This window comes from Podarcis vaucheri (assembly GCF_965113315.1).
Source record: "Podarcis vaucheri genome assembly, chromosome: 2".
Lineage (NCBI taxonomy): Eukaryota > Metazoa > Chordata > Lepidosauria > Squamata > Lacertidae > Podarcis > Podarcis vaucheri.
The window spans coordinates 102,262,255-102,278,442 of record NC_138760.1 but is presented as its reverse complement, the minus strand read 5'-3'; the positions used below and the strand labels follow the sequence as shown (position 1 = coordinate 102,278,442).

The 16,188-nt window shown below is 41.3% G+C and overlaps 1 protein-coding gene across 16 annotated transcripts in view; it reads right to left on the bottom strand.

Annotated features, from left to right (window-relative positions):
• FOXP1 (forkhead box P1) overlaps positions 1–16,188 on the bottom strand; it is a 543,747-nt gene that overhangs the window by 9,666 nt on the left and 517,893 nt on the right. For 12 of the 16 annotated variants that reach the window (XM_082209686.1, XM_082209682.1, XM_082209680.1 and 9 more), the window contains 3 exons: positions 13,278–13,447; positions 11,345–11,414; positions 4,208–4,374 (listed from right to left, as the gene is read on the bottom strand). In XM_082209686.1, coding sequence (XP_082065812.1) covers positions 4,208–4,374; positions 11,345–11,414; positions 13,278–13,447 — 407 coding nt within the window. Of the gene's footprint in view, positions 1–4,207; positions 4,375–11,344; positions 11,415–13,277; positions 13,448–13,830; positions 13,953–16,188 lie in introns of those variants that run through there. The other 4 variants (XM_082209675.1, XM_082209673.1, XM_082209674.1 and 1 more) reach the window with 2 other exon arrangements.

Sequence of the window (16,188 nt, the reverse complement as noted above, 5' to 3'; positions counted from 1 at the left end):
CACACCCAAAAGTGTTACTTAATCCTTGAGTATGTAAACGTTTTAAAAATTACAGTGGTACCTCGCAAGACGAATGCCTGGCAAGACGAAAAACGCGCAAGACGAAAGAGTTTTCTGTTTTTTGAGTCGTTCCGCAAGACGAATTTCCCTATGGGCTTGCTTCGCAAGACGAAACGTCTTGCGAGTTCTTGCGAGTTTGTTTCCTTTTTCTTAAAGCCGCTTCTCTGGAGCAGCAGAAAACAACCTTTCTCCCTCCTCTATATGGCATCCTTTTATATATTTGAACATGGCTATCATATCACCCCTTAACCTCCTCTTCTCCAGGCTAAACATGCCCAGCTCCCTTAGCCGTTCCTCATAAGGCATCGTTTCCAGACCTTTGACCATTTTGGTTTGCCATTGCTCAGTCACTAGATCTACCAGAAGTGGTAGCCCTGAATCTCTGGTGCTAGTTATTTATTTGGACTATTTGGTCTCCTCCCCTCCCACCGGAGGGAAATATCTGCAGACGACCATGTATCCTTTCAAGTCCTATCTTGAAAATACCACTTTAATGGAAACGCCCAGGTACTGCTATTAGTGCCTTGCTGAATTTTGAAGCTGAAGAAAATGCTTTGTAGAAATTGGATGCAAGACATTGTGAAAAGCTGAAGCAACAATTTGGCAGAAGACAAAAATCTAGATGCATCATCTAGCGCTATGTGAAGTGCAGACTGTACGTCAGAGATAGGCAGCCTATGCTCTGACGCCAAAAGTAGGAGTCTGCAGACCTGGTTTCTGTGGGATTTCTCTTTGCTTATTCCATTTGCCACCACCAGCATCTCGACTATTATACTGCCTACTTCATACGTCATTCTGACATGAAAAAGTGAGTGGAATTTCCTTATGAAAACAGGCACAGCTGTCGCAGACAGCAGCACACATGCCTTCTGCACAGTGGGATGAGATTGCGATAGATGCTGCCTACTTTCGAATGCTACCCCAAAATGAAAGCGTGGCCATCCCTCATTTAAATGGCCAGTAACCAGAGATGAAATGGAGGTGGGCAACTCTGTGATGATGCTTCTATTTTCTAACTTGCAGGTTAAAGCTTTATTTGTTTATTTATTTATTTAATTTGTATACTGCCCTTCATCTGAAGATCACAACATAAAAATACAAAATGAAGACACCAAATACATAATAAAAAGCAAAGTGAACCAGTAAACCCGCCGCCCCCGCCCACAAGAGAACCTCTCCTCTTATTCCCATGAGTGCTAAGCATGTAAGAAGTTTGAACCCTCCAAACCAAATCCAAGGCAAATGGAAGAACAAACAAAGCAATGTTATTTAACTACAAACACAGCCCATACCGAGACATAACATGTATAAACAGTGCAAGAATTCTTACCTGTGGTCGTGCTACATCAAGATTTCCCCACCCCTGTCCTTCCCTTCATTATGTTCCTCATTATTTTTTATTTCTCTTTATGAAATACAGTCAAACTGTGGCTCCTGAACAGCTCCGTTTTTGAACATTACTCTGCAAGTAAATGCTCTGGTTTTTGAACATTTTTTCAGAAGCCAAATGTCCGACACGGCTTCCGCTCCAGTGCAAGAAGCTCTTGCAACCAATCGGAAGCCGCGCCTCGGTTGTCAAACGTTTCAGAAGCTGAACGGGCTTCTGGAACGGATTGCATTTAACAACCAAGGTTTGACTGTACTGAAGGCGCAATGTTATATGTATACTGATGCCACTGCAATACTTGCAACTATTTAACTACACAATGGTTAACTGAAGATGCAAAACATCCCCTTGTAGTGAAATGACTTTGGAAATCCATTGAATATAACAGAAATAATCCCAAAAAGTTGTGATTTGATAAAAACCAATGCATGGCAAAAATAATTTAGGGTGGCAGTGGGCTGTGAGTCATACATGGCTGCCTTGGCTCTTTACTGCAGAATTCTAACTTCAGTAATAATCTGGGTCCTGTCATAGAAAGTGCGTACATATGATCACAAAAGTATTTAATGTAGTTTTCAGATGTCAAACAACTTGTACGTCCTTGCCCTAAAGGTGTGTCAGAGATACAAACTGAGTGGTGGAAATTTGCTTTCAGGGTATGTCAACACTTACTAGTTGTTCACTGTCACTAATTCTCTAATACTTTCCAGTTGTCCTAACTCCATTAAAAAAAAACACACCAACCCAAATATTGGCTTCAAAAATATCTTAAGTGCATCATTTAAATAACTCATCCATGGGGGAACTAGATGCTTTACTCCTGCAAAATTCCGACACGCCAGCAACTTTTCTAGGAATTAGAAACTATCAAATCTTTTAACATAGTCATGGAGAGAATAAAAGTATTTGCATGTACAACTGCCTGAAGATGAATCCATTCAAACAGCGCTAGAGGAATGTCATGTCATTCTGCTTTGGGAATGCTAATTAATACTGCACAAACAATCCCTGTAAAAACTAAACACATTCAAATGTTTTGAAGTAAATGGCAAAAGACAATGTTCAAATTAATTATTAATTAAAAATGAATGTTGCCATCTTTAAAGATTTTTTTTTCAAAGCACAATGTGCACTGATTTAAAATGCTGAAATATCAAAGTATTATGAGCCTTAGATTTCCTTTCTCCTTTACCCCCTGCTCAACATATTATGCAGGTGGGAAACTTTTTAAAAACCATTAAATGCTAATTACCTTCACAACTAATTATTAGGGTGGCGCTAGGTTAATGCTTTCCTACCTTTTGATTTAGACCTACTTTTGTCAATGCCTTATTCATATTACTTTGAAGTAGAAGGGCTACAAATTAATTCTTTTAACCATATTATTAATTGGCTATGTGATCTTTTGGCAACAGGACCAATAATTTCACGGTCACGTTCTGAGATACAGCTTGCTACAGTCACTTCCAGTACCTCTAAAAGTGGAGTAAGGCGTTATTTGCAGTGCCAGTTAATCTATGTACAATTTTTGGGACTTGCAACAAAATGTGTTGTTGGTTTGATCATTCTGCCCTGGTTATCACAGATGACCCTGTGCTTATTCCGCACAATTGCAAAGCTCCTGATGAAAGTTTAGAGCTAGCCGTTTCCCCACAGAATTGGGCGGCTTGCAAATTTCTGCATGCCTCTTGCAACGACGAAACTTTCCTGCACTCATGTAGTTTGGAAATAAATGTATGAACTTTAAAGCCAGCTAAGCGAACAATATAGGAGAGTCCACTTGTTTAGTGTAAGAATTGTGCTTTATACCCAACATTAGTTTTATAACAGTGGCCAGACACATTTTTCTGGAAGCCCACAGGGAAGATACATGGAGGAATTCAGCATCATACTCTTCTGATCGTTCCATCAGTGCATATTCCCGCTTGCCAGACAAGTCATCTTCACTTTCCTCCATCCCCGTTCAACGTTCTGGACTGTCTCCCAACCCAGCAGAGCAGGTTTGGGGGAGGTGTGGGGCATGCATGGGGAGGGAGTGGAAGCTCAGTTGCGCTAGCCCTGCCAGTTTAGTGGGATCCAGCCCCCTGGGCTGCATGTAATGATCAATCATGGATTAGTTCTATGTGGGCATGTCTGAATGAACCCAAGTACAGCACAGTTGTCGCATGCTCCCCCTTCCTGTGCAGATGACAGAAGGCCTTAGGTTGCTCTACCAGACCCCACCTATGACTTGAGCATTCATCCGGATTCACTTGCTTGCACAAAGCTTATGTGAAAGTTAGATAATTCCAGGTCTTTACTGAAAGTCTTCAACACAGGTGGTAAATGGAAACAGTGGCACTATAATATCTTTAATGGATCTGACCCTAGCATCTTGTGCTCAAGAGTAGAATCTCTTCGAACAAGAAGATTCCATTTTAGCCACCATGGAAAAACGGTGATTAATAGATCTTTCCAGATTCATTAAAGGATCCAAGTGGAAACAATGCATTAAGAGACAAAAAAATCTCCCAAAGAAATGTATTTTCAGAATGCTATATCTGCAAACTGGTGGTTTACAAGCCAAAGGACTGAGTGAAAAGTGAGTTAACAATGCCCAGGTGGATTTGTCAGACCAGACTAAAGGTAAATGGTTCCTTTTCTTCAAGTTGGCACAAACATTTCTGGAGTTTATATTTTTGGCTTCATTGGAAGAGGGGCAGGGAGAGGGAGAGAGACAGGAGATAAATGTAAACAGCAGCAACATTCCTCTTTACTTACATTGCTTGCATAGGGGAACGTCCTGGGCTGCTGTCACTCCCATTACTGTTCGCATGCTCCATTGCACCATTAAGATCTTCCCGCATAGCATTGGCTAAACTGCCCAGAGTGGGATTTCCCATGGAAGCAGTAGTGTACAGAGGTATACTGTTCTCAGCCATTGAAGCCTGTCGAGTCAAAGAACAAGACATAAGAATCCATAGCAACACATGCTCATACATGTGCCACAGATCAGCTGCAAGGTAACACTATGTTTTCATTAAATATAATGGATAAAATGTCCACTTAATTATTTCCACCACTGGCTAGAGCATAGCTAAGATTTCACAAAGCTCAGTTTTCTACTTGTAGTAACTACCAAATACAATATCACCCCATTCACACTCAGGGAAGAATTCAAACGATGACTGGGACAAATTAAATATGTTAAATTATAGATCTGGCCTTGGTTGTTTATTTAAAAAAGGGAAACAAACCCAGAATGCAGGCAATCTGGATTGGGACCATAGTGTAGGTGAAGGGTTTTTTAAAAATGCCTTACCTCAAAAATTGTCCCCCTGCTGCTATTTACGTTAGCACCAATGGCACTAGGATAAATTCCTAGTGTCACCAGATAGAGCTCATAACACGTCTAAAATTCTGGAGCTCTGGTGCCACTCAAGTGTACTAGATGGACCAGTGGTGTGACTTGGCAAAAGGAAGCTTCCTGTGTTCCTGTTCGCTCATTTTGTACTATGAACTCCTTACCATCTTCCCATGTACCTACTTGTGGTGTAATTCCACATGGCTGCGCTTGTGAATATTATACCCAAGTATGCAGGACTAACAGCTTGGACGGATCTGTATGTGAGTTGATGGGGAAAGGTTATTTAGTTTAGGGGAAGTAATTGGGACCGGAATGTTTTCTGAGCTCTTCTAATGTGTATCTTTCATGAAAACAGAGTCATATTCAAGAGCAAATATTTTAGGCAACATCCTGGTAACATTATTTCCATATTCTTGTTTTGACTTGTGGTATCTGCTTTGACACAACTTTCATTTGGATGGATGGGACTTTCACTGGACTCCCACAAAATTCCAGGGAAATGAATAAAGCAGCAGTGTTTGGCTGCTTTGTTCTCACATTGCTTGTCAAATGTAATCAAACTGCCAAATAGTGATTTAACCATGCCAGTTCTGAGCTGCACTGGAACTTCAGTAAATAGGCCCTCATATTCCCTGAGCCAGAGTAAAGTCTAGTTTGGAAGATTTCTGTTAAGTGGTCAATACAAACTCTTTAAGATATAAAAATGAGATATTCACTAGCTTATATTCAAATAGAAAATAGTGCAAGAATTGGACTTAAGTGCATGTTCTTTACAGAAAATGAACTGATAAACCATTTCTTTGCACTTGCAAACCTGAGATGAAGTCCTCACTTGTTCTTTATAGAGTTCATTTCTAGTGCCAAGGTCTTTACAACCTTCATTTCACTGAGACTTATGACAATTTAGTGAGGCAAGACAGTTTCATTCCCACTTTAAAAAAGTGATGGGCTAAGACTGAGAGCAAGTGACTGGGCCCATGGCCACCCAAGAAGTATGTGGCTGCATTGGAATAACAACAAAGGCCTGCCAGGTTTCAACCAATATGTGATCCACTAGACCAACTCCCTGGACAGAGTCAAGACTAGTCTGTTTGCATCTTAAAATGCAATAAACACACAGCCCTGTCCTACTCTACTAATGCAATTTTCTAGTGAGCGGAGGTGCATGAGAAAGAGAACAGGGAGGGAGAAATCATAGAAATGGTGTCTCCTGCATTGCTGGAAGGGGCAAGATCGCAAAATACACACAGCATCAAAAAGGGTAAAGAGGAGTTAGGCCAGAGAGGTTGACTGGGGTCCACTTTTTGTGGGATTTAAAGGGCCAGGTGGAAGCAGGAGGGGCAGCAGGAAGTTGATAGCCCTTTAAGCAATACTAGATAGATAGATAGATAGATAGATAGATAGATAGATAGACAGACAGACAGATACATAGATATTTAAAAGAAATACTTAAAACAGCATTGGAGGTGGAGTAGTTGTGTTCTTGGAAACATTCCAGGCACTACTAGTACATGTGCAGCCACATTTTACATATCTCACACTGGCTGAGGCAGAAGGCGAAGTGAGAGGAGGCCTATCTGTTTCAGCCTGAAACCGGCAGTGATCAGTACTGAGTTGGGGGCAATGCTGTCAAGTGATGGCAGTTGGGCCAGCTCAAGATCCAGCAAATTGCAGGCTAGGTTAGCCCCTTCCCTCTTAGCAGTACCTCTGTCTGCCCATCTGTTTTCAGGGCGGAATGGGAAGTTCTGTGCCCTGAGCGGAGACTGGCACGGCTCAGCCAAGGGATACCTCCGCCCAATCCAACTCCTGTGTTAAACCTTTTAAAACTCTGCACACACACCCTCGCTTGCCTGCACTTCTGAGACCCGACATATGCCTGTCTTTGGGAGCAATCAGGCTGGTGGGCACAAGCCAGGAGGGTTTTTCAGTTGTGGCCTCACATTCACAGGCCCTCTGTTTGTTGCAGCAATGTGTTGTTGTTTTTTAATGATTTTAATTGGGCTGGTGAAATCTGTGGTTCCTTTTAACTGTGACTGTTTTGTCATTTTAATGTTCTACTGGGGCTAGCTGCTATTTTAATGTATGCCCTGGCTATTTATTCTCTTTATTATTTTAGTGTTATTGACTGTTCCTACTTTTAAATTATGCATTTTATATATTACAGTTACATATTTATTTGGCCCATGTACCTTAATGTGCTGCCTTCTGAGAATTTCTCTTTTTAAATACGGGACACAAATCTATTAACATAAATAAATTAAATATAAGGGCAATTAATTTCTGAGAGATGCTTTTTACAAAAAGTAGGAGATCCTAGTGTTCAGACTATCTGAGATGGGGGGGGGGGGGAAGGCTTTTTGAAGAAATTAGCACTAAATAAAAACACCCACCAGCTAATCACAGTGTGGATGTGTGCTATGGAGGAAACAATTTGCAAGTTAGTCCATACTGAACTACCTGGCATTGCTGAACGTTGAGATGTTTTGACTCTTTACTTACTGCAGTGTAACCTGAAGAAACAGATTCAACACAGTCGTCACTGGTGGCTGCAGAAGTCTGCTGCTTTTATGCTCTATCTAGCGGCCCTCCCCGAAGCACAGTCCCTATCTCTATGCAGTGCAATCAAAAAACTACTCTAACGAAGAGGATTATATTAATCTTTTTTTATTCAAGATGCAGAAAAATAATTTTGATGAAGTGGGGAACATAAGACTCATGCTTCCTGCAGTTTGAGAAATAATGAGTCACGCACTTCCCACCACCGAGATAACTTGTAATTGCAGCAAAGTAATTTATTTAGGAAGAGCCAGAACAGGAAAAGCACCTGCTATTCCCCCCCACCCTCCAAAAACCACAGGTGGCCAAATGGACAAATTCCATTCAGAAGCAACAAGATAGAAAGCAACAGGGGATCTTCACATGGCAACATTCTGCGATGTGGATCAGAAATGTTAATCTGGAAATTCTAATGGTGTTTTTCCCCACTCACAAGCCCTCAGGGCCGTGATCCAAAGGCACATGATGCACCACTTACAAGCATCACTTTTCTACATTTTTTCACAGCTTCCCCATGAGTCACTAGACACAGCCCTTTGGTTGGAACTTTCTATCTTTGTATATAAAGGGATAATAATGTTTTACAAACTTAGAGTTGCCTCCTCCTTTTACTAGGCTCCTGTCATATCTTGAAAATGCTTTGTGATTTAGGAGGGGAGACTACAAAGAGAACGTGGGAAACACATAATTAAACAAGGGAGAACAGGAGCATCAGAGATGTTCATTCATTGCAGAAGACAGTTACCTCACCTATAGGACAAGAAAGAAAGCGAATGTGGGGATATCCCATGAAACAGAGTGGGGGAAAATCTGTTTCTTGGCTTTGAATGACAAGAGAATGGCAGAATGGTTTGTGACAGCTGAATGAAGAAGGTGCCACGTCCTGGAAAATCCACCAACAATATAAGCCAGCTTGCATGCTTAATGAGTTGTGTTTTCAGTAGTCCTCCAAGCTGAGATGATGGAATGGGAATTAGTTGTAATGACTATTACCACAACCAGCAAAAAGTGGGCACATGGCTTGATAAATGATGATCTCCCAACACATGCCTACCAACCATTTGTTGCTTACATTGCTATACAACATAGTATCAAGCCATCAAAGATGTTTTGCTTGGTTTTGCAGCAGAGAAAAGGCATTTTGCACGGTTTTGTATTCTGCTTAATTGTTCAAGGCTTCCTAAAAGTCACAGCTTTTGAACTAGGATTCTTTCTAGAGATGCGGAGCATTGAGAGTCCCAACAAAAAGAGATGGGACACTATATGCTCAACAAGGAAAAAAATTCTATACACTCACAAGCAGTGCTTTAAAAAATGCTCACTCCCTTTCTGACTGAGCCATGTATATAAACTGGAGCTAATTTGAAAGATAAGAAACAAAATAATTGTTTTCCAGATGGTGGCCACATGATTTTTTTTACATGTGTATTTGTCATGTTATCTTCCACACATTTCTACATTTTCAGTCATGGATATTCACTGCGAAACTACTGCTGTCCATAACACTGAGTGAAGCTTGATAAAATGTCTCTGGGGCCTTCTTGGGTTTTGTTCCTCGTTCACAAAGGCCCTCCAGTGTTCTTTTCTGTTCTGGGCATGTGCATAAGCATTTCCGTACCTGTGTGTGCACGCCTTTTAAAAAATGGCTAGGTTGTGCTCAGGTGAGGAGCAAACAGAAGGACAGGTGTGTGAAAATAGCTCATCTGCTGAAAATAAATGAATGAATCTGCTAAGTAGCTTCTACACCAGCAGTAACTACAGATGTGTAATGGGTTGTTTTTATTTCCTGTATTTCCTGTGGTAAGGGGAAATATGGATTAATTTTTTGGGGAAAAGGGGGGGGGCTGACATTTTGATGTTGTCATGTGGACACTGCAAAAAAACGTATGTGCCCAAGAAGCACCAATTCCACAGTAAACTCCCTTCTGGAAGCACTCTTAATTTATTAAATGTTATTTGAAATATATACCACCTTCCTCTTGTGTATGTTTTTCTTTTTTTGGTTTTCTTTTTTAGGTTTTCTTAGGTTAAATGATGGTAGTGCAGGAGAACAGAAATTACTGTTACGTTATCACATAACACAAGGGGGGGGAGATGACGACAACAACACATGTCTTAGAACTAAAACACGAACTGTTCTGTATGATAAGCATATTAATTGAAATTAGTCACATAGCTAACAGAAGCTGAAGGAATGCTGGATCACTTCATTTTTGCCTTTCAGCCTCATGAATGCAAAATGTGCTTGTAATCTTAATACTATTCCGCAGACGGAGCATGTCTTTAAAAACCGCACTTCACAAGACTCGAGGGAAAATAAGATCCTAATGAATGGTATTTACAGTTGCTTCATTTGCACATGCTTTCATTTGCTTTTCAGAAGTTACTACATAAACTGAAGTAATTAGGGGTAATGTGGGGCTGCTACTCCCTTCTTAATCAATCCCCTTCTTGTTTTAAAAGTAAAAGGGAAAGTCCAGCAAACGCTCTCAGAAATGTTATGGTGTGAAAAATGCACGTATTCTGTGACTCTGCATCTGGATAGGCTTATGACAATACTTCTTATTACAGTGGGGTACAGGCAACTGTGTCATGTCACTACCTACAGTTTTGCATATTGGCCAAGTAGAATGCCTTCAGAAGCATTTTCCACAGACACAAACAACGTGTGTGTGCGCGCACATATGCATGTGTGGGTATGCAATCCAGCTCAGTTATAATCAGTGGGGATTTTCTTGTTGAGCAGGATCCGAGGTGGATTGCCATCTGTATGCGTGGTCTGTGCATCACAAAAATTAAAGACCTTTCAAGTGTGAGAAGCAGCATAGAAGAATCAAAACGTATCTCTTTACAGCGACAACCATACAAATGTTTATTAGTTACATCTATTTCCACACCGGGACGCGGGTGGCGCTGTGGGTAAAAGCCTCAGCGCCTAGGGCTTGCCGATCGAAAGGTCGGCGGTTCGAATCCCCGCGGCGGGGTGCGCTCCCGCTGCTCGGTCCCAGCGCCTGCCAACCTAGCAGTTCGAAAGCACCCCCGGGTGCAAGTAGATAAATAGGTACCGCTTACCAGCGGGAAGGTAAACGGCGTTCCGTGTGCTGCGCTGGCTCGCCAGATGCAGCTTTGTCACGCTGGCCACGTGACCCGGAAGTGTCTCCGGACAGCGCTGGCCCCCGGCCTCTTGAGTGAGATGGGCGCACAAACCCCAGAGTCTGTCAAGACTGGCCCGTTCGGGCAGGGGTACCTTTACCTTTATTTCCACACCAAACATATTGAGGGGAAGTAGTGAGAATGTTTTCTAGGGAATTTGAACACAAAGCTGTGAAAAAATACCTGCTTTTGGTTGGCCTATATAATTTTTATAATTTTGCATGTCTAGAAAATGTTCAGAAGCTTGTTTATACATTTGTAACTGCTTACCCACGTGAGAAAGTATCTAGACATTTCCCTTAAAATCATTTGTTATCGGCAGCACAACAGTGACATCTCTTTTCTTCCAGCGTGATGCAAGTGTTAGCTATTTCATAACAGAAAAACAAGCATCTGAAAGATCCTTAAAAGAAAAATCTCTCTCTGTGTGTGTGTGAATCTGCTTTCCCTTTAAAGCCACGAACAATAGAAGGTCATGTGATACAGTATCCTATCATTCAGCACATTAATAGCTGTGCTAGAGTAATTACACTTGTGGTATTTTTGCCTCAAGTGAAATTCTGAAATAAGAGGATGGAAATTATGATACTGCTGATAAATATTAATAAGTGAACTTTTAATTTTTTTGCCACAATATTCAAAATGCTAAGCATCTAGCTAATGCTGAAGCGGCCTGATATGTGTTTGCCTCCAGGGACCATGATGCTTTATGCACTTAAGAAAAAAGTTTAACGGAATTAAAATTTAATATCTAATTAGAGCAAGGCTAATATATTTTGAAACGAGTAGGAAGACACACACACACGCCTATGTGACATATTTGCCACACTCATTAATCTTACCTGTAAAGCAGCACTGAGAGGTGAGCAGTAGGTGTGGCTGGTCTGCATGTTTTTAATAAGTGAAGGGTTTCTGCGCAAGGAACATAGGTAAAGAAAGGGTAAAGTTAAATACAGTCAAATTTGCACTTCCAGAAGGCCAGGCTTTCTCCCATACCAGAAAAAAAAGACAACACATAATAAACATAGTGGTTTTTTTTTTGTTATGTTTTAAACTACATAGCTATTTTGACTGCCGTCACCTTCACTGAATATGTATCTCAGGTCTAATGTCATGTTTTGGTCTCAGAGCTGAAAGTGCCCTTTAGATGTTCCCTGAGCTACATATCTCTGTGCAGCTCCCACACAGCTGGGAGAACATCCATATGAGTCAGGCAGAAGATGCTCACATGGGTCTTTCCCACAGAACTGACACTGTTTTCCCTATAACATGGGAAACCAGCAAGTGCGTCAGCCAGTGTCATATCATTTAAACATTCTCCCAACTCTGCGGGAGCTGTTCTTGGATGTGAAGCTGGGAGAACCTCTGAAGGGCATATTGGTCAAGTTTGTTGGTGTCTGTTTTTCAGTTGCACACACCAGTTTCCCCTGGACTTCTTATAATGAAGGCCCTCCACAAAAGCATGTAGGGCGTGGAAATGAAAGAACGATTCATCCATCCCCAAACATCCCACATCCTCTGTTCCTGTGTGAGACACCATTCTTCTTGGCATGGCTTCTGACTGGAAGGGAGCTACTGCAAAGCAGTGACTTGTGCCAGAAATCCATGCAATGTTTTTAGAGGCAAAAAAAATAAAATAAATTCTTTTGTGTACCTATGTTGGTCAGGCATCACTGAATGATCCAATGATGCCTGAAGTATGTTGTTGGAAGTACCTAAAAAACTAAGTGTTTTACAATACACAGTGGGTTGGTCATAATTTAGTAGGACTTGTGTTCCCACTGATTTCACTGGAAATTAACTCAACTCCTGACTACCTTTTCACATTGAATTCAATTACAGAACTAACTCACAGCGCAATCCTGGTGGATTGCAGGAGATTTCCTGCCTTAGCAGGGGATCGGACTGAATGACTTATTAGTAAGTCAGGGGCCAACCTAAATGTGCCCAAGTATGTAATAAGAAAACACGCAAGGGCAAAATCCGTCAGATACTACTGATCGGATCCCTCCATTCTCTTGCTCAGTAAACTTTACTGAAATAAAAGAAAAATATAGCAGGAGCACCTGGTGGGTTGCATTTGGAATTTCTCTCTGGGACCACCAAAAACAAGGCTCATCCTAAATCAGTAATAACCCCCCCCCAAAAAAAAACACACTGTGCTGTACCATTACTTTCTTTGTTGAAATAATGGCTTACCCCTTTTATTTTTAAGGAGTCTTCATATAGAAATATGCAATTTAAAGCCTCCAGCTCTATTTTTTAAAATATTTATTGTGCACCTTTACAAATGCCACTGCAATGGCCTTTGAGCATTGTTTTCAAACATGTTTGAATGTTTCAATTTGTTCGTTGTAGCAATGCAAATTTTATTGAGAGAATACGGGGGATGGGGGGTGGGTTAAGATCAACTAAAATTATCAATATGGAAACAGCCTAAAACCATCCTGCTAATTGGTTATACAGCATTACCCAGCATCAGCATGATAAAGAACACATCCTTATCCCTGCATTATAACAAAGTATCACCATAAATGTGTCAGAAAGTGTTAGCATAGGCATTTGCAAAGAAGCAGTGCGATGCATGTACAACCATGACATTTAAGGGGGAGATTTCTTTTGCAGCAAAGGCAATGCCACTATTTCGTGAAATGCGAGTCTACATGAGATGGATAAATCATGCAAAGCAAAAGCAACAGAAAACAAAAATTTGGGAGGGGAGGAACTAGCACGCCCACGCCCACACACACACACAAAGCAAGTAAAAGCTCTTACTGTGTAACAAGCTCGCCAAAGTTTTCATCAGGGCAGAATTTTCTAGGACGGCCTCGTTGAATATGACGGCCCCGTTTAAACTCTTCATCATCAACAGTCCAAAAGGACCCAAACTCATCCTCTACTCTGATAAAGCACTTATGCAGGGATAGGTTGGTGCGAATAGCACCCTGGGATAAGATCAGCAAACGAGATGAAGTGGAAACAAAGTGACATGGGATCGGGGAATAGAACAGACATCAAATACAGGGGAAAGGAAAAAGAAAATAAAATGCAATAAGCATAAGCAAATGGATTGTGAGGGTTAATATGCATTGCCACCTAAAAGCTACTAGCATGTGATGCAAAACAAACACCAAGCAAGCAAGGGCAAGGGGACTGGTGGGCATACAAACGATAGTGATGAAATGCTCTCTGTTGTTTCTCCTTGACTGAAACAAGGTGAAACTACCCTGGATTGATCTCTAAACACCATCTAGCAGCCAAAGCCTCTATGTTAAAACTGTAAGCATGATCCAAGCTAGGCTAAGAAGTTCAAACATGGTGGACATACCCACTGATCTTTTGTGGCCTTCGTTTTTGGAACTCTACTTCATCCACTGTCCATACTGCCCCTTTTACGTTTTCTACTCGCACAAAACACTTGTGAAGACTAAGATTATGACGCACTGCATTCTGCAGCAAGTATAAGAGAGAAAATATTGAAGAAGAAAAAAACTTTCCATGAGAAGAAGAGACTTAGCATTGTCCATGAACAGCAGCATTGTCAGCTGGCAAGTCCCCTTTCCCTCACCCGCCCTCCGCATTGGACTGCATCATATTTATATGTTTTTAAGATTTGCAAAAGAAATAACATAAAATCAGCTCCAGATCCCTTGATTAGCCATCAGGGTTGGGTTTCTTTTAAAGAACATGACCAACATTCAACCTGGGCAAGAATTAAAAAACAACACGCAATTGTCATTTTACATGCTTTGTCACCCCAGGAGCTCGTATAGAACCAAGGCATAGTAGAACAGGGCTAAAGGATTTATAAAACAAAAGGCAAACTTTTTTGGGGGGGGCACATCCTGCCATGAAAAAGGGAAGGAAGAGTGTGATTAAAAAACTGGGTAAAAACTGAGGGTCTGGTTTTGTAAAACTAAGTTTTCATGACCTGCTAAAAGTTCAAGAAATGTTAGTCATGTGTAAAAATTCCATACATAGGTTGGATCCAGATTAAGTTAGTTGAACTCAGTGGGACATGCTAATCATGTCTTCATTTGAGTCCCACTGATTTAAATGCGAACCGAGTGCAAGTATCTTAGTCCAGATCCAACCCACAGCAACACATTTCAGAAAGCAGAAATATATCAAGACATAGCTCTCGGGGTGAAAAAACCCTCTTAAAGTCTTTCACCACATATTCCAGTAGGGAAGCTGCCTTTCATTCCTGAATTCTGGCTAAGCATTTGGTAGATCCATGAAGAAACACCCAAACAAAAATTCACTGCTTGTAGTAAATAAATGTCCACTGAGTCATGTTTCTGAAGGCCTCACCAATTCCATAATTGTTTTCGGATTCACACTTCCAGCAACCGTACTTCAGTACTGCATAAAATATCCCATTTTTGAGTCACCCATACCACTGAAGTACAGTACAGTATTGTATTGTATTGTATTGTATTGTATTACTGCAGAGGGACAAAGCCCGCTGTTCCCCTCAACCCCTAACACTACCTACCCTAGTCTCCAGGAAGGCAAGCAGCATGCTCTTCCCCTGTACTATCCAAGCTACTTCATCTGTCCCAGTGCTTGCTATCACTTAAAAGGCAACTGATAGCTGGTAGAAAGGGAGCAGACCGGAAATACACAGGTCAGTAACTAGCATCTACCAACTGTCAATGGGGAGGCTGGTTTACAGGCACAAAGCCAGAAAAACATATGGACAGGTGTATAAGTAAACAAAAGACTAAGCTCCATATTCATGAAATCCTGTATATGTAGTGAAAGGCATTCTAATCAGGGCTGTCTAAAATCACTGTGCAAACCAAGGTTAGGCATAACACATTTATCATATTAATTAAACAGCGGAGGGAGGTCTGTGTTACAACGGGGGAGGGGATTCCAAGAATCCTTTGATACTGCAGTTTCTCAGCGTAACTAATTTCCTTGCCCTTGTAGCATATCCATTTCCCCAGAAGCGGCTAAACAGACAGTCCAATGTATTTGAACAAATCCAGAGCTATATATGCGTTTTTGGCAGAAAGAAAGTTAATAAATCGCTGAAGACTCCTATAACCACATAACGTGGAAGCTGTTGAGGATCTACAATGAGAGTTCGTTACTTCTGTTGCTCTACAAGCCAAGGCTGGGTGAAAAGCCAAGCCTTTAAGCCGGGTGAGATCCATCACACCGTCCCACAATTTCCACTCCATAATTTCACTATATGAACAACTTTGGCTCTGATTATTTCCTTTCTGAAAATGTGTTTAAGGAACGGCAGAATGGTAACTGGAATCCTGCACATGAGTGGAGCCTGGCTATCTAAACACATGGGGATCAAACCAGACAGTCCCTTACTTATGCTTGATTCTATGTGCACACAGTTCTCTCATGAGCATAGCTCTCCACCTGGAGGAAGATTGGTAAACAGGACTTGTGGGTGTCAACAGCACCACACACAGGTGCAGCACATGCTGGGATTTGGGGGGGGGGGCTGTAAGGAGAATGTGGCAGGCAACTGGGCCAGCACCATGAAGCCTTAATTATAAGGAATATATTTTTGAGTTGGGAAAATGAAGTGAATAGGATTATATATGTATTATTATTCCTGTACAGTCTTCTTAATCCCTTCTCACAATGCTACTGTTGACCAGGAGTGGAAGACTTCTACCTCTCTAGGAAGCAGTTGTCTATGACAATTGCTCCC